Source organism: Mauremys reevesii, linkage group 7, assembly GCF_016161935.1.
Source record: "Mauremys reevesii isolate NIE-2019 linkage group 7, ASM1616193v1, whole genome shotgun sequence".
Taxonomy (NCBI): domain Eukaryota; kingdom Metazoa; phylum Chordata; order Testudines; family Geoemydidae; genus Mauremys; species Mauremys reevesii.
In genome coordinates, this window is record NC_052629.1 from 86,791,392 (window position 1) to 86,818,688 (window position 27,297).

Here is a 27,297-nt window from a genome sequence, read left to right on the forward strand (position 1 = left end):
TGGGGGTGTGGCAGGGCTCCCTGGCTTGAAGTATTAAAAACAACCACATACATGATTTCCCTCACATATGGGGTTTACAGTTTTGTTCAGTGGCTTCCAGCACCCAAATTGTTCCAATGCCCCTGGTGGGACAGTCACTTTTCAAACACAGATCAAGACACATGTCATATTTCTGAACTCAGCTCTTTACACTGTTTCCCCAATCATGAATTAATTATTCATGTGTAATTAGACAGTTAATTCATGGAACAGCACTAAAGTGGTTTTCTCAGTGCACCAAACCACAATATTACAGAGAAAGAATGTAACAATATCTTACCTTCATATATTAGTATCTAAAATGCAGTCTCATTGGCTTCTCCTAACATAAACTCTTACCTTTTCCCCTTTGGTTTATATACCTAGAGCAATTAAAAGAAAAATCCCCTAATTCAATAATTTGTATTTATATAGTAAACAGGGGGCCATTGCTTTTGTTTTGGGTGGCTAATTTGTAACTTTACATATCTAAACCCAGTCAGGTTTCTGGATCAGTCCCAGAACTGATCTGGGACTAGTCTGTGTATTATTCAACACCTTTTACTATAAGGCATTACATTAAAATATAAATGTACTATTGCTGAAGAGATATGCAGAGTGAGAACTTAAGGGCCTTTTTAATACTACTAAAGACAACTAATGGTGATACGATGCAAAAGCAACATAATTATCATCAACAACAAAATCCTGAAGGATTTGAATCCTAAATTACAGTGCATGAACAAGCCTTGCAGGAAAGTACTGGAGGCAGTGCTAGAAACTGCATGCTGTGCCCGCTCAGTCCTGCCATGCCTTTCGATGAAAGAAAAGCTGCCCTGCACCACCACCAATATAAGAGAGTGGGAGAGAAAAGATCATTAGAGAAATGTGGATGCTTAGGCAATAAAAGACAGACCAGCTTTTGTACAAATTGAATGTCTGCTAAATTACCCAAAAGAGACTAAGGTAAACTGCCTTGCAAACATGTGAGATTGCTCTGAGCTCATAGGCAACAAAGGTTGTTATCCACTCTGGGCCAGACCCTTAGCTGGTATAAATTGGTGTAGTTCCATTGAAGGCTTGGAATTACATTAATTTGCATCTGCTGAGGGTCTGGCAAGGTACCTTCAAAATCAACATAATGTCCCCACTGGAAAATTGTGGGTAATGAAGTAGTGTGGAGTAATGCTTTGCCCAAACAAACTACAGCTTTTTCTTCTTCATTCTCCTGCGGCATCTTTTATAAAAACGACTTCAGTCACAGCCCCAACGTCTGCAGTAGCACTCCCTGTAGTTTTGTAATCCAGTACTGTACAGAGATCGATACAGGCTAAGAGGATAGATAAAGGCTCACTCTGAGGGCAGCAAGGCCTCCAGCATGCTAGGTGCTCCCCAACATGTCTCTGAAATAGTGGAATTTGATGATAGTAGGGTAAGGAGATTGAAACCACACTGGAGGCTCCTTGGCCCTCTGGACTCTTTGTTTACATAGGCTAATTATGACTCTTCAAGAAAAATCACAAAATGTTAATACTCATGAACAACCACAGCACATTACTTATGGCGTCTGGACCAGTGTACAGTCCTCCATGGAGGTAGGTTCTTCCTGTGGTAGTCAATGGATGACTTAAAAGGGGTAATGGCTTGAAGATTAAAGTTAAATTCTTCCCTGGCTGAAAGACAGATCCATTCCAAAGGCTAGAGTGGGGAAAACAGTATAGAAAGCCATTTGCTTAAGAAGTAGAGGCCATGGCTGCTTATACACCTTACACTGTGTGACTTCAAGTTCAATTGGTTCTGATTCAGGAAAAAGTATGAACGTGGACAGTTACATGTGATTTCTTTTGTGGTGATAAAACAGAAATGAACACCTATGATGGAGTAAAAAAAACCTGCATATCACATCACTGTCTGGTGGATTTGACTTAGCTTTTAATCAGTGCAATTCAAAAGCACAGACCGCTATCACCTGAGCTAAAGAAGAACATAAAGTAAAGAGCCTATGACATGTCTTTAAGCTATACTTATTCTATCCAGTAGAGGGCACTGGCACAAGTATACTCTAGCCAACATATTACAATATCAAACCACTGATTTCCTCCATGCCAATATCCAGGGTGCCAAGACCAGGAACAACATGTGCTGACAGATTTTTGTTTTAATACATTTTATTGTAGGATTCTCTCTTTTCTGAGGGAGAGTTGCAGTGTAAAATAATGAAATGAGAGATAAGAGACACCCAGTTGAAAAGCTATATAATTTTAAATGGCATCTTCTTTACTGGAAACAAGACAGAAAAATCTGTAGGTATACCAGCAAAAGAAATCAATTCACTGGCATTGTGAAAGGCAGTTGCCAATGAGGAAAAACCACAGATTCTTCAAATCCATCCTTAAAACTCTTCTGTGCTGGTCAGTGGGTAGGCCGCTGTTGTGCTGAGACCGCTGCCTAACCTGATGACCAATATGGTTTCCTTACATTCCCACATCTGTCTGTCTGTTTCCAGCTGTTGTCTTTTGCCTCATACTTAGATTGTGAGCTCTTTTGTTCTGTGTTTGTACAGCGCCTAGCACAGCAGGGTCCTGATCCACAACTGTGGCTCCTAGGCACTATGGTAATACCAATAATTATTAATAATTCTCTTCTAGCCAGTATGGCTGGTGTCCTACCACTCACCAGTCAATCCCAATACCTCACGGAGACACTGCTTCTGACCAAGAGCAGTCTGTGGACCCGAAGAGAGCTGCCATTGGCCAATGGATTGTGCAGCATCACTTCGGGTGGAGCAGGGGGATACAGCCAGCATCCTCCTGCTTCCGTCTACATTTTGGTGCCTGCTGGAAGTGCAAAGATTCACATCACAATGATGGCAATATCCAAGCCAAATATAAAGCGAGAGAATAAGGGTTTTGCCACATTAAACAAATCCACAGTTTTAAATAGGGGCGAGGGGCACAGCAGCTCCTTGCGAATGGGGGTGGAGGGATAGGAGGGAGAGTGAGAGGAGGCACTGAGACTCAGTGGGGGAAGGAGGCAGCCAACTCCAGGCTGGGAGGAGGGTCCTGTGGGTTCCTACCTGCTTCCAGGCCTGTTCCAGCCCCTCCAGATCCTGCTCCCTGCTTCCCAGCCCCCGCAGTGGCTGCTCAAGCTCCACTCTCATCCCCCCTGCTCCAAGTATATGCAAGTTTACGTGAAGGAAGAGCTCCCACAGTATTTCCATTGTGGAGGGGCTAGCCTCCCCTGCCATCCCAATTCTGCTGCCCTGATTTTAAAATCGTAGTGCAATTATAGCAAAATACGTTCTACCTATGCTGTAATGCAGGGATCGGCAACCTTTGGCATGCAGTCCGTCAGGGAAATCCGCTGGCGGGCTGGGACAATTTGTTTACCTGCAGCATCCGCAGGTTCAGCGGATCACAGCTCCCACTGGCCGCGGTTTGCTGTTCTAGGCCATATGGGGGCTGCAGGAAGCGGCGTCGGCTGAGGGATGTGCTGGCCACCGCTTCCTGCAGCCCCCATTGGCCTGGAACAGCAAGCCATGGTAAGTGGGAGCTGCGATCGGCCGAACTTGCGGACACTGCAGGTAAACAAACCGTCCCAGTCCACCAGCGGATTTCCCTGAGGGGCCGCGTGCCAAAGATTGCTGATCCCTGCTGTAATATCTGAGCACCTCACAATCTTTAATGGATTCATTCTTACAATAGCCTATCAGGTAGGAAAGTACTGCCATCCCTGATTTCCAAATGGACAACTGAGGAATAGAGATGCTAAGTGGTTTGTCCATGCTCATATTAGAGGGCTATGTCAGAGCAGGGAGTTGAGCCCCAGTCTCCTGAGTCCTAGGTTAGCAACCTAACCTCCTTCAGCTCTGAGAGTCTGCATCACTTTTCGTTAGCCTCATTCATGGTTACTGGCTTCCATACTTACATAAATCCATTCTTGGTACTTCTTTAGAATTTACAAGCTGAGTACAAACTACAGAATGCTTAGCTTCCAGAAACAGGTCCCCAGAGTGGGAGCTTTGTTTTAACTAAGCCTGATTACCCATCCTCAAGTCCTCTTGCCTCTTTGTGCTGGCAGAGCAAAGCATTTTATTGAACTCTTCAGCAGAAGAGAATAATTCCCATAATGCCCTTGCATTGCAAAATTTTTTGTCTTGAGGAAATGCTCATAATTCAGCACAGTTTGAACTTCTACACTTCGCTTTAGATTTAACTGCATAGTAAGGTTTCTAGAGGCAGAGTACTCCATCATTTCTAATATACACCATTTTCCCTCAGTTTATTGCCTCATTGTCGTTTAGAGTGGGCTATTGATTGATTGAACACTCACAGAAGTTAAACGGAGATCAAAGTAATGTGAAAGGTCACTAGGGTAGTGGCAAAGAAGAATATTTGTGACAAGAAAAGGGCTAAAGTGTGAAATGGCCCTTGGTATGATTTGGAAATGCAGCATAGAACTGCTACATCATTACGGATCCATTGAATTTACAACCAGGAATGTGTATGATCAATGCCTACCTGTACCAATCAGGGGTATTTTTCTGTTCCTATATATTTTTAGTATGAAACACGTGATTCATAAAGATAATCTCTGGAGGTCAGAGAGAAAGAAGCCAATGGGAGGAAGAGCCCATATCTCACAATCTAACTGTAATTTGTCTACCTTGTGGAAACTGGATAACCACCGCCATTTGCCTTTTGAATAAGAAATGGAGTTTTATAATCCCAACAAATTTGGTATTATAGTTTATACGAGTAAAATGACTGATGGCCTGATCATCCATTAACTTATAAAGGAGTTAATCAGGAGTAACCTCAGTGTGTAAATGAGGGGAGAATCAGGCTCCTACACTGTGATTTCATATTAGGGTCTTGAATGTCTAGTAGGCATCTGAAGAAGTAAGGTTTTTTACCCACGAAAACTATGCCCAAATAAATCTGTTAGTCTTTAAGGTGCCACCACACTCCTTGTTGTTTTAGTAGGCTAAGTTATCCCAATCAGTTCTCACCTTCTCATGGGCAGGCTGCACTTTAACCACCCCTGACCCTGGCCATGAGAAAGGGAAAATGGTCCAATTCCCAATACACCTGCTATTTACCTGCAGAGGTGGCCCATAATTTTGCACAGTGTCCCTAGCAACTAGCTTCTAGGAGAAATGCCTTCCAATTAAGGATGCAGGTTTCTTATGTCGAGAAAAAATCATGGTAGCATAATTTTCTTGTTTATCTGTGATGATTTTTGTGTCTGTGACTCACCCCACAGTGATGGCTCCTGTGGCTCCTGTCCTGTGGGGCTGGGTCCAGCTTTCTGCTTCAGACGTTGTGGCCAGGTGTGTAGGGTCGCAGTGCCATTCATGACGGAGGTGTGGTGGGACCCAAAGTGAGGGCTTGCAAGTTCCCTCACAACCCCGGGGCCCAGCCCCAGGAGCCACCGCTGCCCAGGTTGAGTGTGGGGAAGGTTTGCTCTCCACTCCCCACCTCCATCTCCTCTCCCCACCAGGCTGGGATTAGGGTTACTATGCATGGTTGGTGCCCCCTCAATTGTTATGGGATTTTTTAAAATAAAAAATCATGGTGTGTGACATTTACTAAATTTACTAAACCTGTGACTTTTACTAAATTTACCACAACTGCACCATGATTTTTTATTTAAAAAAGTGTCGTGATAAATCTGCAGCCCTGTTTATGATTGTGTGGCCTCATCCACCGAGCCCCTTTGTACTGGATTAAGCTGCCCTGTGGCATGACACATTTTACATTGGTACATCATGTCTAAATTAGAGGTTACCACTAATGCACCTACACTGGTGTAACCCTCTTGCATTCCCCAAAATGTGTAGACAAGCCCTGTGTTCCTTAGCATGCTATTGCTGGGAAACCACTGGGTGCGTGGTGTTACTGTCATGACAAGGTAGCATTTTACACGCACTTTGCACAGGGCGAAATGACTGCACAGTAGCAATGGGGAGATTATGAAGTGGCACTGACCAGTTTCAAATAGTCCCTGCCTGTTGACAAGTGGAAGGATGGTGAGTGGCATCTGTGCTCCTCAAAGGCAAGGAGATGAGTGGAGATAATGGGGATCTCTCGGGACTCCATGTAGGATTCAGTGGACCTCTTCAGACAAGGGCCAAGAGAATGCTTAGCTGCACTCTCCATCCTGCAATGTGTGGAGTAGCTGATAGGTGCATGCATTGAATTATTCAGATGATTTAAAACACTCTCATTTGGGAAAACTTGAAGCTTTCATACATAGTTGAAGGTTTCTTTTAATTTAAAATCACTTTGGATTTCAGTGGAGCACTGATGCCTTCCAGGCAAAGACATGGAAAAAAAATTGAAGGAAGAATTAGTTAAACTTGCTTCCAGTGTTTCATGTGTATGCTTGTTTTAAAATTTGTTGGCCGCATAAATACTAATTCCAGGCCAAAAACAAAACAGTCATGGAGCTGGATTCAAATTTTAAATTTCTATTGATTTCTTCGGAGGAAAAGGAGGAAGGAATTAAAGAGGATGCTGGAGTTCTCAAAACTCATTCGCATGAGGCTGAAAATTCAAATGTAAGGTTACACAGAGGCAGGAGCACTTACTGGGTCCCCGATGAACAAAGGGTTAACCTAATTCATGGTTGCCCTGCTACTACTCTGTGACAGCTATGCTGGTCTGCAGCAGCCCAAAAACAGCCTCATGGGGATGACCCCAGTACAGAGGTCTCTGACAAGGTGCAGAGCCAGCCCTGTCCCCTGCCCTTCAAGAACCCCTGGTACAGAGGATGTACCAGGACATGGCGGGAGCAGGTGGAGAAAGAGGACATGGGGGTATAGCTTGGGCAGTCTTGTGCCTTAAGCTATTCCCCAGCTGCCACAAGGGAATTGGAAAAAGAGGGACTGACCTAACTAGTGCTGGGAGCTGGAAGCTCCAGGACTGGGTGTAGGGACTGGGGCTTGGGTGGTGATGCCTAATGGTTAGAGTCAGGAGCCTGGAACCAGAGGGTCAGAGCCGAAAACAGAGTCAGGTGCCAAGCCAAAGGTCAGAGCTGGAGTCAGCATCAGGGATAGGGCATAGGACCTGGAGTAAAGCAGGAACCGGGAACACACCAGGGTCTGGGATAAGGAGGACAGGAAACAAGAACAGGCTGTGAGGCAGAGCTCAGGAGTCAGACAAGTAGGCAGGGTCCATAGTAGCAGCCAGCCAGTGATTCCTCTAGTTGCTCAGACAACTTCCTGTACCTCTTTCTGGTTTATGTAGAGCTTTCCAGCCAACTGGGTGCAGATTTCCAGCTTTGTGGTCTCCTCCTCCAGTCATTCAGATGAGTAGCTGTGTGGTGGCTGTGGTCTGAGCACTATCTGGTGACCTGTGGGCCCAAGTTTGAGACCTATGATCCCTAACGTGCCCTCTGGGCACTAGTAAGCCAGGTTCTCTAGCCAGGTGGTTTTTGTAGGAGGCATTTACCAGATCAGGAGTGTGGATATTCTCCATCAGTTCCCAGGAGCACTCTCCAGGACTGTAGCCCTTCCAAACATAAGAACGGCAATACTGGCTCAGATCAAAGGTCCATCTAGCCCAGTATCCTGTTTTCCAACAGTGGCCAATGCCAGATGCTTCAGAGGGAATGAACAAAAGAGGGCAATCAAGTGGTCCATCCCCTGTTGTCCACTCCCAGCTTCTGGCAGTCAGAGGCTAAGGACACCCACAGCATGGGGTTGCATCCTTGACCATCTTGCCTAATAGCCAGTGATGGACCTATCCTCCATGAACTTATCTATTTGTTTTTGAGTCCCATTATAGTTTTTGCCTGGCAATGAGTTCCACAGGTTGACTGCATTGTTTGAAGAAGTACTTCCTTTTTTTTTGTTTTAAACTTGCTGCCTATTAATTTCATTGGGTGACCCGTGGTTCTTATATTATCTGAAGAAGTAAATAACACTTCCTTCCTTACTTTTTTCACACCATTCATGATTTTACAGACCTCTATCATATACCCCCTTAGTTGTCTCTTTTCCAAGCTGAAAAGTCCCAATGTTTTTAATCTCTTCTAATCTGAAGGCTGTTCCATACCTTTTGAAACTATAGTAAAGAACAGAATTATCAGGCACATAGATTAACATGATTTGGGAAATCATCCTTCACCAATCTATTATAATTTTTGAGGGGGTCAACAAACACGTGAACAAGGGGATATAGTGTAATTGGACTCAGAAAGCCGTTGATAAGGTCTCTCACCAAAGGCTCTTAAACAAAGTAAGCAGTCATGGGATAAGAGGGACGGTCCTCTCATGCATCAGTAACTGGTTAAAAGGAAGGAAACAAAGAGTAAGAATAAATGGTCAGTTTTCAGAATGGAGAGAGGTAAATAATGGTGTCCCCAAAGGATCTGCACTGAGACCAGTGCTGTTCAACATATTCACAAATGATCTGGAAAAAGGGGTAAACATTGAGCTGGGGAAATTTGCACACGATACAAAATTACTCAAGATAGTTAAGTCCAAAACAGACTGCTAAGTGTTACAAAGGGATCTCACAAAACCGGGTGACAGGGCAACAAAACGGCAGATGAAATTCAATGTTGATAAATGCAAAGTAATGCACATTGGAAAACATAATCCCAACTATGCATATAAAATGATGGGGTCTAAATTAGCTGTTACCATTCAAGAAAGAGATCTTGGAGTCATTGTGGATAGTTCTCTGAAAATATCCACTCAACGTGCAATGGCAGTCAAAAAAGCAAAGAGAATGTTGGGAATAATTAAGAAAGGGATAAATAATAAAACAAAAAATACCATATTGGCCCTATATAAATCCATGGTACGCCCACATCTTGAATACTGTGCGCAGATGTGGTCGCCCCATTTCAAAAAAGATATATTGGAATTGGAAAAGGTTCAGAAAAGGACAACAAAAATGATTAGGGGTATGGAATGGCTGCCATATGAGGAGAGATTAATAATACTGGGACTTTTCCGCTTGGAAAAGAAACGACGAAGGGGGGATATGACAAGTTTATAAAATCATGACTGATGTGGAGAAAGTAAACAAGGAAGTGTAATTTACTCCTCATAACACAAGAAGTAGGGGTCACCACATGAAATTAATCCACAGCAGGTTTAAAACGAACAAAAAGAAGTATTTTTTCACACAACACACAGTCAACCTGTGGAACTTCTTGCCAGAGGATGTTGTGAAGGCCAAGACTATAAGGGTTAAAAAAGAACTAGATAAGTTCATGGAGGATAGAGCCATCAATCCATCAATGGCTATTAGCCAGGATGGACTGGGATGGTGTCCCTAGCCTCTGTTTGCCAGAAGCTGGGAATGGGCGACAGGGGATGGATCACTTGATGATTACCTGTTCTGTTAATTCCCTCTGAAGCACCTCATATTGGCCACTGTCGGAAGATGAGGATAGTGGGCTAGATGGACCTTTGGTCTAACCCAGGATGGTCGTTCTTATGTATCAGTGCAGTGAGAGAATGGTTCCTGAATGTGGGGCTTCAGGAGTGATATGTAGAAAACTAGATGTGTTCAGTGAGAATGGGGCAAGTCTAGTTGAAAGGTGACGGGGTTAATTTGTTGGCAAACATAGTAGGGGCTAAGAAACTGGTAGTCAATTTACAAGGTGGCCTGTTCTTGTGTAGGTTTTTCATCAAGAGCCAGACCCTCCTGTTGTTGGAAATACACATACTGTGTGTAGCTCTTCTGAGCATCCTCCAGGTGAACTTTTAGGTCATCTTGGTTTTGACGTCTCTGTTTTATCCAGTCCAATGCTGCTGCCTGGTGAGCAGGGATCTCTAGGGGCGCCAGGCTGGGCTGGTGGACCTGCGGGCGCATGACGGCGGGCGGGGCTGGGGCGGGCGGCGACGGCAGACATGCCTGCGCAGGCGGCTGGGGAGGTCGGGCGCCGGCTCGCTGCTCGCGCGGCCGGCACGCGGCTGGGGCGCAGCTCGCCGGACTCGGACGACCGCGCGCGGTCCGCCGCCAGCCAGAGCCGCGCGCTCCCGCCGCGCGCGCGGCGCGGTGGCCGCAGCTCGCCGTGTGCAGGAGGTCCGGCTGGTCCGGGGCTCTCCGCGGAGGAGGGGCCAGCAGAGCCGAGCCGGGGGAGCGGAGACCAGCCGACGGAGCGGGGCGGAGGAGGAAGCGGAAGCTGCCTGGAGCCTGGCAGCCTAACGAAGTGGTTGTGAGTAGCTCTGGGTAGAACTGAGGGTGGAACCCGTAGGTTTTTTTTTAAAAAAGGGCTTTGCCCCTTAGTCACATGTTCTGTGTTATTGTGCACAAACTCTGCATGAGATAGCAGCAAAGATCAATTATTCTGGTGGAAGTTTATGTAACATTAAATATAATGCTCCAGGAATAGGTTGGTTCTCTCTGTTTGACCATTTGTTTGAGGGTGTTAGACGGAGAAGAGGCAGGAACAGATACCCACAATCCGAAGAATTTCTCACCAGAAACAGGATAAATTGTGTACTGGGGCTGGAGGCAATGCGCTCTGGGTGGCCATGGAGGCAGACCAATTGGTCCACCCAGAGCAAGGCGGAGGGTAGGCCAATGCAGGGGATGAAGTGTGCCATTTTTGTGAAGTGGTCCACTACTGTCAGAATGGTTGTGAACCCACTGGACTTGGGTAGTTCTTCTACTAAATCTAAGGCAATGACTGTCCAGGGACCAGGTGGAGTCTTAAGGGGTTGCAGGAGTCCAAGGGGTTTATTGTGTGGCACCTTGGAGCAGCCACACACGTCGCTAGAAGCCACATAAGCCTGCACTGTGGCCCACATGAAACGCCACCAGAAGACATGAGAGATGAGGTGCTGAGTTTTAAAGTGGCCAAAATGTCCTGCCGGGGGTAGTCATGACATACTCTAGGCTGTAGTCCTTGGAGGCCGGGGGGGACATATATACACCTGGTTACTCCATCTTAGCTGTCATGGGATTCCTTACTTGTGGCTTCCTGCTTGATGGAGGGATCTCGTGGGCCAAGGCTGATTGCATGAGGGTGAGCAGATCTTGGCAGGGAGCCACCTGCACCCAGAAAGTTAAGAGGCTTGAAGATGCAGGAGGTTTCTGGGGTTTGAGTCCTTTAGGTCAGTGTAATATTTACGCTGGGTTGCTCCAGTTGTACTTCAGTATAACGCCATTGATTTCAGTGCAGTTACAGTGGTACAAAACTTGAGCAATGTAACAGTGAATCAGAACCAATACATCTGCGGTGTTTGGATAGTGCTCCTGTGGAGTTGAACTTCATGTCTCTGTCATCCACCCATCACCTCTGTCCATGTCACATACGCTACTTAATATCTCAGCTCATTCCTCAGAGTTTTGCATATCCGGATATGGCAGCATGTGTTTATGTTAAGTGACAATGTGATAAGACTTACATTTGCAACTCTAATACAGGGAATTCTTCAGAATGACTGTTTGTTTCCCAAATGTGGTCAAATATGCCTGTGACGCTCAATAAAAGGTGGTCATGTACTATGATGATAGGCTTGGTAGAAAAGCATAGATACATTAAATCTAAACACAAACCCACAAATCTCATCTTTATTTCTTCCATCTGCCACCAAAGGCTCTACACTGAGCTGCCTTTTACCTCCAGGTGAGAGAGCCTAGATTGGGCTCTCTCCAGAGTGATCAACTCAGTGTCTGAGTAAACTGAAAATAATTGCTTGTGAAGTGCCCCTTCAGTCTGCACACTTCCAAGCATGCACAGAACACAGTGCTCCCACCCTGGGGACAGAAGCAGAGAGAAACTGCTTTTTGGTGCATTCCTTCTTTGCTTTCTTTGAAAAGTATCAAACAGTTCCAGTGATCATTACTGATTTTTCTGAGTCAGTAACTGGGGGCATAATGCCACCATTCACAATGTCTGACAGGATGGCATTCTATAAACACAGGCGTGTATACCATAGTAAATATAAATGAATAACAAGGTAGAATTCAAGTGATTTTCAGAAACAATTTGAAAAAAGTCTACTCAGCCTGATGTTGGATTGGTGTTAGAGAGGCCAGACGTGAAAGGCAGTGTTGCCCAGTGGAGATAGACTCAGATGGGGGGCCAGGGCAGCGGGGTTCTATTCCTAGCTCTGACAGACTTACAGTGTGATGTTAGACAAGCCACCCCCCTGCTTCTGTTTTCCCATATCTAAAATGAGGATGCTAGTATTTATTCACTTTTGAACCATGCTTTGAGATTTATGGCTAATATGCGATACCTAAGCACTTAGTGTTAACTATTGCTGTAATTAAACGCAAGATAGTCTATGAAACCGACATCAGGAAATTTGGAGAGATTATCAAAGTAACCATAAACTTGAAGACTGAGCAGTGAGGTCTGACAGTAGGATAAAAATCTTTGAGGAAAAGGAAAGAACAATTTTAGAGAGATTGGCAAATAAGTTTTGATACATTTGCATATTTGTTGTATATGATGAAATAAACTCCAGGGCTTGGAGAACATATACTAATTATCTCCATGGTTTCAGGAAGACCCCATGAAACTGTGAGAAAGATGTGTGGCATGTTACTTAATTATGCAGAGGTGAAACCTTTTAGACATTTATCTGGGTCATCTGTGCCTGTAGAAGGCCTGTTTCTGAGAGCCCTATAATGTTGAGAAAATCAGGCTAAGGCAGAGGTCTGGCAGAGATTCTGGCTTGCCGTGTGTGCATCGATCTTTGAGCATCCTAATTCACTTTCAATCATAAATCTTAGGCTAGTAGATTCTCAACCACATAGCTGTTTCTCGCAGCAAATGGCTCTTAAGAGAGTGGATGTCATATCCGCCTTAGCACTCATCAAGGCTAAAGTGCTATCTGAAAATAGGGTGAACAAGGGTTCTCAGCTGAGCTTTGAGCAAATATAACATGACTTCACAAAGGATTCTCTCTCTTTTAAACGTGGTTTACTATTGTGACATTTCACATGTTAATGAAATATTTCCCCACACCACCCCATTAACAGACCTCAACTCTGATAAGGAGGGATCATACGTAGGGCATGAGAGAACAGATCATTCTCCAAGCTCAATCCATCTCTAGACTTTTCTGATGCTACCAAGAAGGGTTTCAGTGGTGATTTTTGTGATGAGGACATCTAAGAAATAGATTTGATTCTGAAAGAGACTGGAGGCCAGATTCTCAGCAGGTGTAAATTGGCATAGTTCTACTGCTGATCCACTGAGGGCCTGGCCACGATTAATTATTTGCTTTATATACTGAAATATTGACTAATGTCATGTCTACAGCGTTGAAGATCTCACGGCACATTTTGTAAGACTAAGGCTTTGCTCCAGAATCCTTTGCTATATTTCTCATTAGGCATTTATGCCTCTGTCATTTTCATCCCGGTATGGCTTCTTTTTGGTGGCAAGTGACTGCTGTACATATATCATTTATAAAGGGCTTTGGGATCCTCTGGAATAAAACACATTCTATAAATATTACAGCCAATGAAGTAAATTGTCATCCAAACCTTTTGAGGTGTCCATTTCTTCCACATCTTTTTACGGTTTTACTGAAAAACAAAGAAACAAAAAAAATGGGGTAGCAACCCCAAAAAAGACTTCATATTTAACCAGCTACAATTACAGCAAGAGATGGAAGCCATCATCCTGCTGAGTAAATTTATCAGTGTGACTATTCTTGGGCATAAGTTAATTCACATGCATAAGTATTTGCAGGAATAGAACTTAATGATGCGTCTCTGGAGTTTTGGGTTATGTTTGTTTCACTGTGAAGTCTGGTTAAAAAAACAAAACAAAACAAAAAACAGCCACTGAAGATAAAACAAAGGTTTTTTGGCTTATTTTTCAGGGACTGCATTATGCTCTGCTGCTTGAACAGTGGCACGAGCTTTGTTGCTGGTTTTGCCATCTTTTCAGTCCTTGGTTTCATGGCTTATGAACAAGGGGTGCCCATAGCAGAAGTTGCAGAATCAGGTAAGTTTCATAAGAAGATGTCATGAGGGTATAAATTTGCATGATTGTTAGTGTTCATAAAGTTTGTCTGGGTACTCTCTTGCTCTCCAGCAATTAGATAGGTTGACATTGATCCAGGCTGCATTGTGTACAGTTTAGAAAGATGCTGTTATCTAATAGCTGTGCTACTAATTAGAATGACTGTTTGTAAAATGTGCACTGGTATCAATGTAATACTTTTGTGGTCACATATCGATGTGTGAATAACATTAAAATTATCATAGAAAGCAGCAGAATCCAAGAAGTCAAGAGGCCAAATCCTGGCTACATTGTGCCACGAAGCTGCTATAATTGGGCAGCCAAGTGTTCCTTTGTCATGGGGAATTTCCAGTGCATTATCTCCACAACCCGCTCTGGCCTCTCATCCTGTCTACTTTTGTCCCACTCCAGCTGAGCTATAGAGATGAGATAATTCTCCACAAACTTTCCATGTAATAAATCATTCAGATTTCTTGTAAATTAGATGGACCAAAATACACTGAACTCTTTGCTTCTTTTGATAAAAGAGCAACAAGCCAGATCCTCAACTGGTGCAAATCTTTGTAAGTCCACTGAAATCCTGCTGAGCCAATTGATCGATACCATGAATTTCTCATAAACAAACTAGAGAAATGTGGTGTAGATGAAATTACTATATGGTGAGTGCACAACTGCTTGAAAGACTATATTCAAAGAGTAGTTATCAGGGTGGGGGTGCGGGGACATATCTAGTGGGGTCCCACCTGGGTCTGTTCTGGGTTTGGTACTATCCAATATTTTCATGAATGACTTGGATAATGGAATGGAGAGAATGCTTAAAATTTTTGAGGATGACCCAAGCTGGGAGGGGTTGCAAGCACTTTGAAGGACAGGATTAGAATTCAAAACCACCTTCACAAACTGGAGAATTGGTCTGAAATCAACAAGATGAAATTCAATAAAGACAAGTGCAAAGTACTACTCTTAGGAAGAAAAAAATAAAATACACCACTACAAAATTGGGATTAACTGGTAAGGCAATGGTACTGCTGCAAAGGATCTGTGGGTTACAAATCAGGTATGAATCAACAGTGTGGTGCAGTTGCTAAAAAGGCGAATATCATTCTGGGGCACATTAACAGGAGTGATATATGTAAGCCACAGGAGGTAATTCTACTCTACTCAGCACTGGTGAGGCCTCAACTGGATCACTGTGTTTGGTTTGGGCACCACACTTCAGGAAAGATGTGGACAAATTGGAGAGAGTCCAGAGGAGAGGGGAAAAAAATGATAAAAAGTTTAGGAAACTTGACCTATAAAGAAAGGTTAAAAAAATGGACATGTTTAGTCTTGAGTAAAGATGACTGAGTTGGGACGTAATAACTGTCTTCAAATATGTTAAGAGCTGTTATAAAGAGGATGGGGATCAATTGTTCTCCAAGCCCACTGAAGATAGGACAAGCAGTAATGGTCTTAATCATAGCGAAAGAGATTGAGGTTAGATATTAAGAACAAATTTCTAACTATAAGATAGTTAAGCACTGGAACAGGCTTCCAAAGGAGGCTGGATAATCCCTGTCTTTGGAGGTTGTTAAGAACAGGTTAGATAAACATCTGTCAGGGATGATCTAGTATACTTGGTTCTGCTTCAGCATGACGGGATGGACTAGATGATCCCTCGAGGTCCCTTCCAGCCCCTACATTTCTGTGATTCTATGATTTATACCTGCTGAGGATCTGGCTCTACATTTCTAACAGTTGATTGTATCTCTTAATGCTATCAATGATCATCCATCAGGAAATATGCAGTTAAAGGATTTGGTTGATGCCTATACCATCCCGAAAAGAGCGTCTTTGTTTACCATGCTGAGCCCATGAGATAGTCAAGATTACTGGATGAGTCTCTCTCTCTCTAAGTATTGTTGCTTGGGCTTAACTTGTAGGAGGAATCCCAACTAAGACTGGCAGTGTAGTAGTTCTTGTTCTAGGTCTGGAAAGGCATGGACTTCCTAAGGATCACTTAGCACCTAGTCAGAACAATGTGAATGTTGGGTCTCCCCAGGAGGAGAAATGGTCTAATGATGGATTGTTCAGAAGGAGAAATGGACTGAAAATGAATTGAAGGAACTGAATCAAGTATAACAAGAAATCTGTATAGCTAGTAACATTTACTGATATTGCTATGGCAAATATATGTTATTTTTTCCCTAGGATGACTGGCTTAGAATGACTAAACTAGATAGTGCAAGGCTAACAGAATAGAAATGCCACTGGAAATTACAGGGGCTTGTAAAATACCATATGAAGTGAAATAGCTGTAATGTGCTCATGGTCTGATTATAGCAGAACTATTTCTGCTATCATTGCAGGAATGCATAAGTGGTGCACTAGATTAGTGTCTGTGGTTTAATGGGGCAAGAGACTGCAATAGCGGGAGGGTGAGGGCAAGAGATAGATTGAGCAGTAGGCAAATGTCGAGATTTTGGTGAAGAAACAACATGAGGGAGAGAGCAGGTAGACATTTAGCTAGGCTGGAGAAGGGATCATTGCTGTTCAAGCCTGTTCTACAAAAAAGATGTCTGTATATAGGTACATAGTTACTTAATACATAATGTGCCAGCAGATGGCACTCAAGACTACACAGCAGTGTTCATAGGTTTTGTGGGACCAGTAGAAGTTGTACTTGCTGTGTGCTGCAAATGGCTTCCGACATGCAGTTCTTAACACTTGCTGCAGTGCCACTTGGTACAGTTTCAGACAAATTGTTCTTTTAATGCTGAGCGGGGTTATTACAGAATCGCTATGGTCAAATGGTGACCCTGGCTGTTCGCCTGCACAGGGGAGCCAGAGGGTGCAAGGAACAGATCTGTCTCCATAGAACCACAACCCCCTCACCCCCGCGCTGCACATGTGGGCAGGGAGTGGGGGAGCCTTCATTCTGCCCCTGCAATGAGCCACCTGGCACAGCTGAGCTGACATTTCAAAGGAAGTAATCTGTGCCCGGTATCAGGCTGGTGCAGAGTACTTCCCCCCACATCCAACAAATGCTAAAGCATTTATAGTAGTGCATTTTTCATTGAGGTCTAGCATGCTCTCTCTTTTATTTAGCGCTTCACATCTGATTTATCACACAAGAATGTTAAAGTATAAGCAATTGCATTTCTTTGCTTCCTTTTCAGGGCCGGGACTTGCATTCATTGCCTACCCAAAAGCTGTCACCATGATGCCTCTTTCTCCGCTATGGGCAGCTTTGTTTTTCATGATGCTAATATTCCTTGGATTAGATAGTCAGGTATGAATCAAACATCACTTAAAAGAAATGTTGGGTCAGATTCTCAGCATATGTATAGCGGCATAAAGTCAAGGGAGCTATGCCACTTTGTACCTGATGAGGATCTGGCCCTGTTTAAAGCCTCTATTTTAAGTTTCTTATTTGATGATAAAAAAAAGCAAATCTGTATATTGCAGATTCCTTTATTATTAATTGTAAGCAGTGATTCATCTGAGTTTTGCTTTTAATATTAATGTCAGTATAGTATGCAACTTCATCAACATTCAATTAGAATTGACAATACTGTTCAAGTCCACTCATTGTAAAACAACGACAGCGCAATGGTATGTGTTTCTTTTCAAACCAACATGCAAGCAATTTTGATCACTGAAAAGAGGATACTGAAAATGAAAGTGCTTATGCTGTACCTTCATAGTGCAAGATATGATGGCAAGAAAGATGTAATTAGGTAATGCAGCAAAGTGACAGCGCTATAGCCATTGCCCAAGTCTATGTAATTATAGAAAAATTGCACAAGAGTTGCTTCACCAGACATATTATATAGTAATGAGTGTCTCATAGTATCTAAGTAATCTGTATGTGTGTTTCAGAAAATAAGTATGATTGTATGCTGTACAGTAAAACTATGTGGTGTTTTGTATTGCACTTCAGATCATTAAAATTAATGTTTTATAAGGTCTACATGTTTCCAAGATGCAACTTGATGTAGCAAAATGCAAAAGGGGCTGGAAATTACGAACTCCCGAGTTCTGCTCTCAGCTATTTCAGTGACACATTGTCTGGCCTGTGCTGGGACACCTAACCACTCTGCTTCATTTTATTTCATCTGTAAAAATGGTGAGAAACACACTTACCTACCTCCGCAGGCTATTGAAGATAAATAGCTTTACACTTTGAAGATTACAGTGCTGCTTATTATTCTTTTAAGTGACAGTTCCACAGTGTGCAATTCCTCATGCACACCCATCTCAACTTCGGGGCACCATTTAAGTCCCATTTAAGCACATATTTTAAAGACTTAAATATTGTGCTGGGTCTGTGCCCCACAATGAATTTCACTCTCAGATTATGATAGTTTTACTTTTTGGAATTTGGCTTTGGCCTCAAAATCCATAGGTTTGGACTTTTTGACTCTGAAAATTTGTTCTTCACTTTAAACAGTATCCTCAAGGATTTTTCAGTCTATCTCTTTGATGAGAATATAGGAGGGAACTTGAAGAGTTTTTTAGCAAATCCAATTCCCCAGAGTAGAAGAGATTTGTATCTTATTTGGATTTTTTGTTATTTGTTTCAGTTTGTGTGTGTTGAAAGCCTTGTGACAGCTGTGGTGGATATGTACCCAAAGATTTTCCGAAGAGGATACAGAAGGGAACTGTTGATTCTTGCTCTTTCGATTGTGTCATACTTTGTTGGCCTAATAATGTTAACAGAGGTAAGATGCCCTTTGTTTCATTTCAAAGGTACAGCCAAGGAAACAAGTTGGCTATTTTAAATCATGACATACTCCAGGCGTGAGCTTTACAATAATGTTGATCAAATGAGTACAAACCACTTAAGAGACTTTTCTTAACTTTTGTTCAAATCTTTAATTGCACCCTGAGCTCAGCAAATATTGTAATTAGGGATAGCCATTGGAAGGCCATCTATTCTACACCTCCCATCCATCCACAGGGATTGTTGTTTCTCCCCAATCACTCTGGGCTGAACCAATCAGATGTGAGGATATTTGAAACTGGCAGCCAGGAAAAGCCAGCCACCTTCTTAGGAATAAGAGCAGTGGTATATATAACTGAGAAAAACTAAAAAGGAAATTGGTGGTAGCTTTAATTGTCACATCAGAGCGTTAGTTGGACTGAATGCATCAAGTGAATGAAGGCCTGATCCAACAAAGCACTTAAGCACGTGCTTTATTTAAGCACATGAATAGTCCCTTGTAAGTTAGTGGGACTACTCACATCCTTAAAGTTCAGTATATGCCTCAGTACTTTGTTGGACTGTGACCAGGGTATGCAGCTATAAGCGCCTGTTCATTCGGTGCCCCGCTGATCAGAATTCCCATGTGCTGCGAATTGGTTTTGCATTTTGAAGTTCTGCTAAAGGAACCTGTTGACATTAAAAATATCTTCAAGGCATCATTCGAATCCAATACGGAGCGTATAGTAAATGTGTTCTTGCTTGTCACGGCTATTACTTTAGTGAATATAGATGATCTAGATCTCCTCTCTGGCTGGTCAAGATAACAGCAATAAATAAATCTTGGGAAAAGTGAAAGGATTTGGGGTTTTTAAAAACCTACTTTGATTCACAGTGTCTGACAGTGAGTTATTTTACACAGTCAGTCTCACCGTCTTTTAACTCATACACTGTCAGGCCGAACATTCCTCTCCTCCCTCCTCCCTAATCCTCCTCTTCCTTCCCCAAAGCGGGAGTTCCACCTGAGTACATATTTGCATTGCTGACCCATGCTGGAGTCTGTGCCACTAGGTCTTCACCGCTGTTACACACCACTCGCAGAAATAGAACGACGCAATGACCCCGACCCAGAGATGAGATGCAGTTGCATGGCTGTGGCTAGGGGCTGAGCCCTTTTCTTGCTCTTGACTCTCCTGCAAGGAGGTGTGGTGGTCATGAGGGTGAGCTGCATGCAGCCTTTATACATATACGAACCTCTGATTTGCATGTAGCTCTGGATTGTGCAAAGATATATTTGTCCGCTCTGTATATTATTTCAGTGTTCTCATGGCCAAACCAAAGCACAGAAACAATAACCATGTGTTCTTCAGATGGTGCCCACTCCAAAGCCCACTGAAGTCAATGGGAACTTTCCCATTGACTTCAGTGGGCTTTGGATCAGGTTCAAGGTTATCATCACTTCCATCCCTAAAGGATGTTGGTTGGCACCACTCTTTGTGTGTGCATTTGTTTCGATTTATCTAGTCTGTTTAATCTGGCTATCTAGGCATTTCTAATGCATCCATTAATATTGCTAATTCAGACTGAAGGCATTCCAAGAAGTAAAGTTACGTTTGAACTGGGATAAAGTGGATGATGAGCTTGATTTGCTCCCTGGGTATGTCTACACTGCAGTCAAAGGTGTGATTGTAGCTCAGGTAGGCATATGCATGTGAGCTTTACTCTAGCTAGCATGGCAAACAACAACAGTAAAGACATGGCGACATAGGCTTCAGCGTGGCTGTCTGGAGTACTGGGTACATACTTGTGTTGCCGACCCATGCCACAGTCTGTGCCACCAGGTCTTCGCTGCTATTTTTAGCTCTGCTAGCTAGATGAAAGCTAGCACGGGTAAAGCTAGTTGTAATCACACCTCCAATTACAGTGTAGACATACCCCATAGTTCTTCAGCAGGTCACCAGCTAGTAAATCTGTTGCTGTGGTTGCTGTCTAATGTACTCAAAGCAGGTGTATAAATAAGAACTCCTACTAACTACCAGGAAAGTTCATGATGCTCAGTAAACCAAGGAAAAATTACTATTTGCCCCGTATCTGACTAGAAATGGTTATCTTAATCCGATTCCTCTGGCAAACTTTCAACCGATCATAATGCTTTACTGTAAAACCATTATTTGATCACTTCTGTTACAATGTGGCCTATCTTATCTGTATTGTAACTAATTATAAATACAGCAAAAATACTGAGTACACTATTACTGTACCAGGCAGCCAATAAAGTACAAATCAATAGCTACCCAAGAGCAGTTATGCATATGCAGTAGAGGTTGGGTTAATGTATTATGTGATGTAGAATGTTGCAAGCGTCAGGAGAGAGGCCATCAATCACAATTTCTTAGCCTTTCAGTTTCTTTGGAAGTATAACAAAATGAGAGTGCTTTAGAAGTTGGCTATTATCTAGAGATAATGATGAGTTTGTTAGGAAACAGATATCCAGAGTTTGTGCCACAGGATGTCAACACTTGAAGAACATACTGAATTAAGTTACTGCTATTAGGTTAATTAATGGTTCCATGTGTCAGGGAGTTTTTAGCGTAATATAGCTGGGGAAAATGATTCTTTTACATTTGTTTTATTATTCTCTAATACAAAGTCCTTGTAGTGACTGGTTAAGGATTATTTTTGCTGTTGTTTAAATGCCTCTGTTCAAGTGTACACTGTTTGGTGAAGTCACCCCGCATTCTGATATCAGCTGACACGTTAGCTCGGAAGGCTTGTACTTTTGAGCTCTAGTCCACCTTGCCTTTTTTGATCCTTGACTTGAGTGACTCCATGAAGTTATTCTTTAACGTCCAGAAGGTACCTTCAGCAAAAGCTGAAGGTAACCAAATAAATTCACAGCACAGAATAAATCTTTTGTGCTTGGAGAGAATCCAGTCTGTAAAGTGAGTCTGCTCATTCTTTGTTCTCAGTGCGCTAAAGCCCATGATGCTACTGCTGATTATCACTGCTGTTTCTCATTTCTTTTGGCACTAAATAACTTCCAGACAATGTATTAATTTTCAGAGGACTGTTTAGTTCCTTATTTCCACTTCCTCCCTATAAACATGCATATGGTGTGTGTTGTAATTGAAAGGTGGATGATGGCTCACAGAGAACATAGCCATCCAGAATACCTTCAGGGACCCTCAAGAAGCACACTGAGCCATGGTTCTCAAGCTTCCTTCTTCAGGTGACTTGCCCAGGCTCATAGGAAGTCTGTACTAGAGCCAGGCATTGAACCCACATCACCTGAGCTTCAAGGCAGTGACTTAAACATGCACCCATTCTTCCCTTATGGCACCTGCTCCCCCATTGCAACTGTCCCCCCTTCTTCTATGGCCAGTTCTAAGCCCAATTTCATTTCTTCCTCACACGTACTAGCCCCAGATATTCTCTCCTAGGTCCTGGAGTCAGGAAGCACCCAACCAGATTGTCTGATTTGTTAGAGGTGCAGGCCTGGTCAGCTGCTTGCGGCTGTCATGTAGGACCTCTCTAGTGTGCCAGGTTAAGCAATCCATCTCTCACTGGCTCCCCCTCTCGTGGCTGGAGAGAGATGGCAGCATTTTCACACATCTCTTGGGTGCATGCTGGCTTGTAGGAATCTCTGCTGCACCGGGGAAGAAGCAGAACGAGCAGATAGGCAGCTGCAAACTTGTGGTTGCTGTCTGGAAGTTTGGCTGCACTGTGCAGTGAGGAGCACCATGTGGTGCTGTTGTGCTGCATTCTCAGGCAGAGCCTGATACTGAAGCAGTCTCTCAAGCATCCCATCCAGCTAATCTTTCACCCCTGTGCAGAGAGCAGGCACAAAGTCCAAGCACCTTTTAAATGTGTGATTTGGGAATTAATGTTAAAGTCATTGTCCAAGAGTGAATTTTACTCTCAGTTTCTATATGCTGGGGTATTTGGAGCAGAGCAGCCCTCCAGATAGCCTTGGGAGCTAACCCACCAAAAAAAATGCCCAATTTGCTGTGGTCATTGCTGGCCTGATTTCATTGATGAAGGTTATCTTTGTTACTTATGAGCAGGGAATTTTGGAATATTCCCTTCCATCCCGCCTCACATACACACACAAATCCCAGATATGGCCGTAATAGATGAGGTATCTATTACCCAGACAGAAATCTGAGCTAATCTGCACAGGGAGAAAATAGAAATGAAGTTCTCCAACGTCTGTGGAATTTAGAAAGCATGTTTTCCTTTTGTTTTCTGTTGTCTATTTTATTTGACCCAACATATCCTTTAAAGACAGATATTTTTAAAGATTAAAAATAGATTTCTTTCAAAATCTATATCAGCTGATTCATGAATGTCTGCACAGTGCTTTGCACATGTGAATTGCCACATAAATGGTTAGTAGCTTTATTATTACTGCTAAATGGAATGACCTATTCTGGTACAGATCTTTTTTAAGCTACAAAATCCTGCCATACCCTGTAGCAGTCCCACAAACCATTCTACAGGAGTCCACGCTTTTTATCTGATGCTATTGCAAACACTAGGTGCTACCTGAATTTTAAGAACAGGATTAAATGTCTTGATTATATGAATATAGGAATATATAGGATTATATATGTATATGTAAATGTCTTGATTATATGAATTATAGAAATATTAACTTGCAGTGTTTATATGCTATGGGCTGTCCATTTAAATGACTAGAACATCAGAACATGACAATTAGGTCCATGTGACTGGACAAGCACATTAATGAATTTTTCTGTACATAATCTACAGTAAAACTGTTAATATTGTAGGCATATAAGAAGTCATTATTACGCTGCAAAGCCAAGGATGAATAGGGACACCAACTTCCCTTATTGCTATTGTTTCAGTTTTGCTGGCTACAGACCCAAGACAGAATTGCATAAGGCTCTACTCTCAGTGATATTATTATAGCCAGAAAAGCCACATATATCACATGAAGTGAAATGTGAGCTTCTGGAGACATTCAGGAAAGTGGTCCTTTTTCCAAATCCATGGATTTCCTGCATCTACATATCTACTGTATAATCTACCTTCAGTATATCCAATGATCCCATTGCCTACCTATCTAGGCTGCCGTGGCATTCTGCATCTCAGGATGCTTTTCTCAGTAGCAGAGAATCTAAAATATGAGGTGCAGCAAGACATTTTCAAAGGCACAATGGATAGTTAGGCATTCAAATCCCCTTGAAAGTCAATGGGAATTGGATGCCTAACTCCATCATACACTTAAACCCCAACCCATGGATGCTGGAATTTAAATGACACCCTCTCCTTATTCTCTTTCCTTGTGGCAATTGAACTGTTCTTAATCATCTTCCAACCACAGAGGCTCCTCATTTTTTCTTGAAAGCTGTCTCTTGAATTTCACAGTGAAGTGCCAGCAGGTGCATCTGGTCAGAGGACTGACTGCCTCTCTAACTCTGCTGTGTCCAACCTCCTCTTGAAGAAGTAAGAGGTTTCTCTAAGCTTTTTCCCTCTCTCTAGACAGAAGCCTTTTCCACTGTGATGTTTACTTTTCTCCTTCTCTTTGGTGCCCCTGTGGTAGGAACAGAATCCCTGACAACAGCAGTCTACAGGAAAACCTGTATTTGAGGAGAAAACCCAGCAGAGTAACAGGTCCAGCTAAGATCTTAGTGACTTCTGCACATGATCCCACTGTGCAATAATTCACTGCTTCCACTCTATAGCTATGGGCAGACAAGCCTTACACTGTGTGGGGTGGAAATTCAGCAGCAGAAACTGGCCATGCAGAATCTCCTGGCCCAACTGTCCCTGACTACTTGGTGCTCCAGGTCAAGATGAAGCATGGCAGCTAGGGACCCTGGACCATTTTGTCCAGTTGCAGCAATGTGGCAGCAAGCTTTAAGCTGTTCTGGAGTGGAAATTCAGCAGTAATATCTAGCATTTTGGAAACACAAGCCAGGGATCTTTGGCTGTTTTTTTCCTGCTTTGTCTGGAATGAAAAATAGCATCCAAGAAGCTGGCAAGTCAGAGGGGCAGGAAAGACTCAGAGAGGGACCTCTATCCTCACCTCCTACTTCAGACTGCCACAGAAACCAGATGTCTTTTTTTTTTTGCCCCTGTTAGTCCAGGAAGGGCCATAGCCAATCCTTGTTGTGCTCAGTATTTTGTGCCCCTGCCCCCTCAATGGGCCTGTCAGCTCTCCATTCTCTGAGGGCAGCTCTGGCTCCTACATATTCTGACACCAAAGCAACAGTTTGAAAACAAGCAAACAAAACTGCTCAGATGGCTAAGCTTCCCTGTCTTTGGTACCAGTTCCTATGAACTCAGGCCAGCCTGAGGGCACTGATCCTGTTCTCTGAGCTCCCTCCAATATGTGTTTATGCAGCATGGCAAGCCTGCCATTTTCCCACTCTCTTACCACTGGATTTCATCAGTGAGTCACAAGAGCAGACTAAAATAACTAGAACCTGCAGGAAGACGTGTGATTAAGATATTCTCCTTCCAGTTTCCCTTCATGAGCACCAGACTGGCCTAACCTGTCATTCTCATAGAGCCTGGTGGCAACTTTCACCCTAGCAACATTGCAGGAAGTATCTAGCTGCTCGCACCATGGACCTGCCAGTGCCAATGGACAATCAAAATGGCAGTGATCCTGCACCAAACTGTCAGCATGAAAGAAAGGCAGGAGGGAGGGATAGCTCAGTGGTTTGAGCATTGGCCTACTAAACCCAAGATTATGAGTTCAATTCTTAAGGGGGCCACATAGGGATCTGGGGCAAAATCAGTACTTGGTCCTGCTAGTAAATGCAGGGGGCTAGACTCAATGACCTTTCAGGGTCCCTTTCAGTTCTATGAGATAGGTGTGTGTCTCCATATATTAAGGAGAGGGGACATAGCTGTGAAACTTCTTCAACAAGATTTTAAAGCCTACAAATTATTATTGCCTGAGTAAGGAGCTTCAGGCCTGAATGCTTATGCCTAGTATTGCTCTTCCCTCCTCCCTATCACCCCTGACATCTATAAACATATGTTTTTTTCAACAAAAAGGCACTACCCTGTCTCTTCAAGGGGCAGGTCAGAGACTGGGGCAGCAGCAAAAGTTTTAGTTGAAGAAGTAGCAGAATCTTTATGACTGTGAGGCTGGGTAGCCCAGGAGATCGAAGGTTGCACTACCGTTTCTGAAGTGGTTAATCCAAGTCTTTGGTGCCATGACCAAAAAAGAAAGACAGAGAACGGGAAGAACTACTTGAGTTTTTACCATTGTCCCCTTAGAACAGAGTTTCCTGCCAAAGTTTTCAAGCCTTCCAAATGAAAATAAAAAATCCTTAGCAGACAGTTGAGTGCTCAGAACTATCTGGAAATTTCCAAATTCTTCATCTTCCTCCATCCTGTCACCCCTTCTTCCTCGGGACCAGCAAGCAAGCAGTAAAGGATTGACCATATGCAAGCCCATTTCTGCATAGGGTCCAGGCCTTACTGATAAAGAGATTTCATCATTCTACAGGGAAGCTGGTCACAATATGCCAATTTGCTTCTGCCACCAATGCTACCTTCACTTCTCAATATTGTGGACCAGTTACCAATTCCAGAGAAATGCCCTTTGTAGTTTTTTCCTGTTCCTTGCTTTCTTATGAGTCTGATGGTATCTCTGATGGCCAGTCTGTGACAAGAAAGTCATAAATGACTTGTTGATAGCCCACTCATATGAGATATTATCTGCATATACTAATCAAACCTTCCAACTGCTTGACTCCCTTGTCTTCATCATCTGTTTACAGAGAGGAAATCCTTAGTACTTCCTCAGGATCTGGCCAGATACTCGACATATTATCTTGATGTATTAGTGGATTTTCTAGAATCAGTGCACCCCTGAGGGAGCTCAGATAGACCCCATTCAATTCTAGTCAAATGGTTGTCTGAGGAAGCTCATCACTACAACTTACTAGAGTTGTAAGCAGTTAAGAAGGTGATTCTCTATCTATTCTTTAAGATTCCCTCTAGATTTGGCTGCCAGTCACATGAAAAGCAATGATTGGACTTCCGTGGTATACTGACAGCTCCATGCTACAAGAAGAAAGTACAAGTTAAAACTCCTAAATAAAGCAAGTGAAATTCACTTGCTTCTGGAGAGGGAAGTTTTGTGGATTATTCATTGTTTATATTGGAAATATACAGTAGTGCCCACTGCCTCTGGGGTGCTTTCCAAGCCCTCATCAAGGACAGTCTCTGCTGCAAGGAACTCACAACATAGGGCATTTGAGATGCTACATTCTCAAGCAGTTAGGAGAAATGTAGTGACCCAGGCACCCATAGTTTATCGAACGCCTAATGATGTCAGTTCAGCGTCATTGGATCTCCTAGTCCTTGAGAAATATCCATGCCAGGATCCTCTCAAACTGCTGACCTACAGCACCTGAGACTCTTTGCAAGGTACCTGAGCGGTTTTGCCTTGTAGAGGATGAATAATCAACAGAACTTGTGGACTTACTGCTCAAATCTAGAAACTGTCCACAAATCTGGGTGTTTCAGAGGATTCTGAGAATGTGGTCCTAAAGGTGTTCTTGAAAGATCAGGAAACCCATTTTGTCTGACAACTAGGGATGTGTTGGAGTTTCTTTTAACTGAGCTTTTGAGTGGGTCTTGAATTCAAGCTT

The 27,297-nt window shown here is 43.1% G+C and overlaps 1 protein-coding gene across 4 annotated transcripts in view; it reads left to right on the top strand.

The window, feature by feature from the left end:
* The window catches only part of SLC6A11 (solute carrier family 6 member 11), a 220,377-nt gene that overhangs the window by 180,023 nt on the left and 13,057 nt on the right, over positions 1-27,297 (top strand). For all 4 annotated transcript variants that reach the window (XM_039481696.1, XM_039481698.1, XM_039481697.1 and 1 more), the window contains exons 9-11: positions 13,829-13,953; positions 17,130-17,242; positions 18,537-18,674. In XM_039481696.1, the coding sequence (XP_039337630.1) occupies positions 13,829-13,953; positions 17,130-17,242; positions 18,537-18,674 (376 nt within the window). The remainder of the gene's footprint in view (positions 1-13,828; positions 13,954-17,129; positions 17,243-18,536; positions 18,675-27,297) is intronic.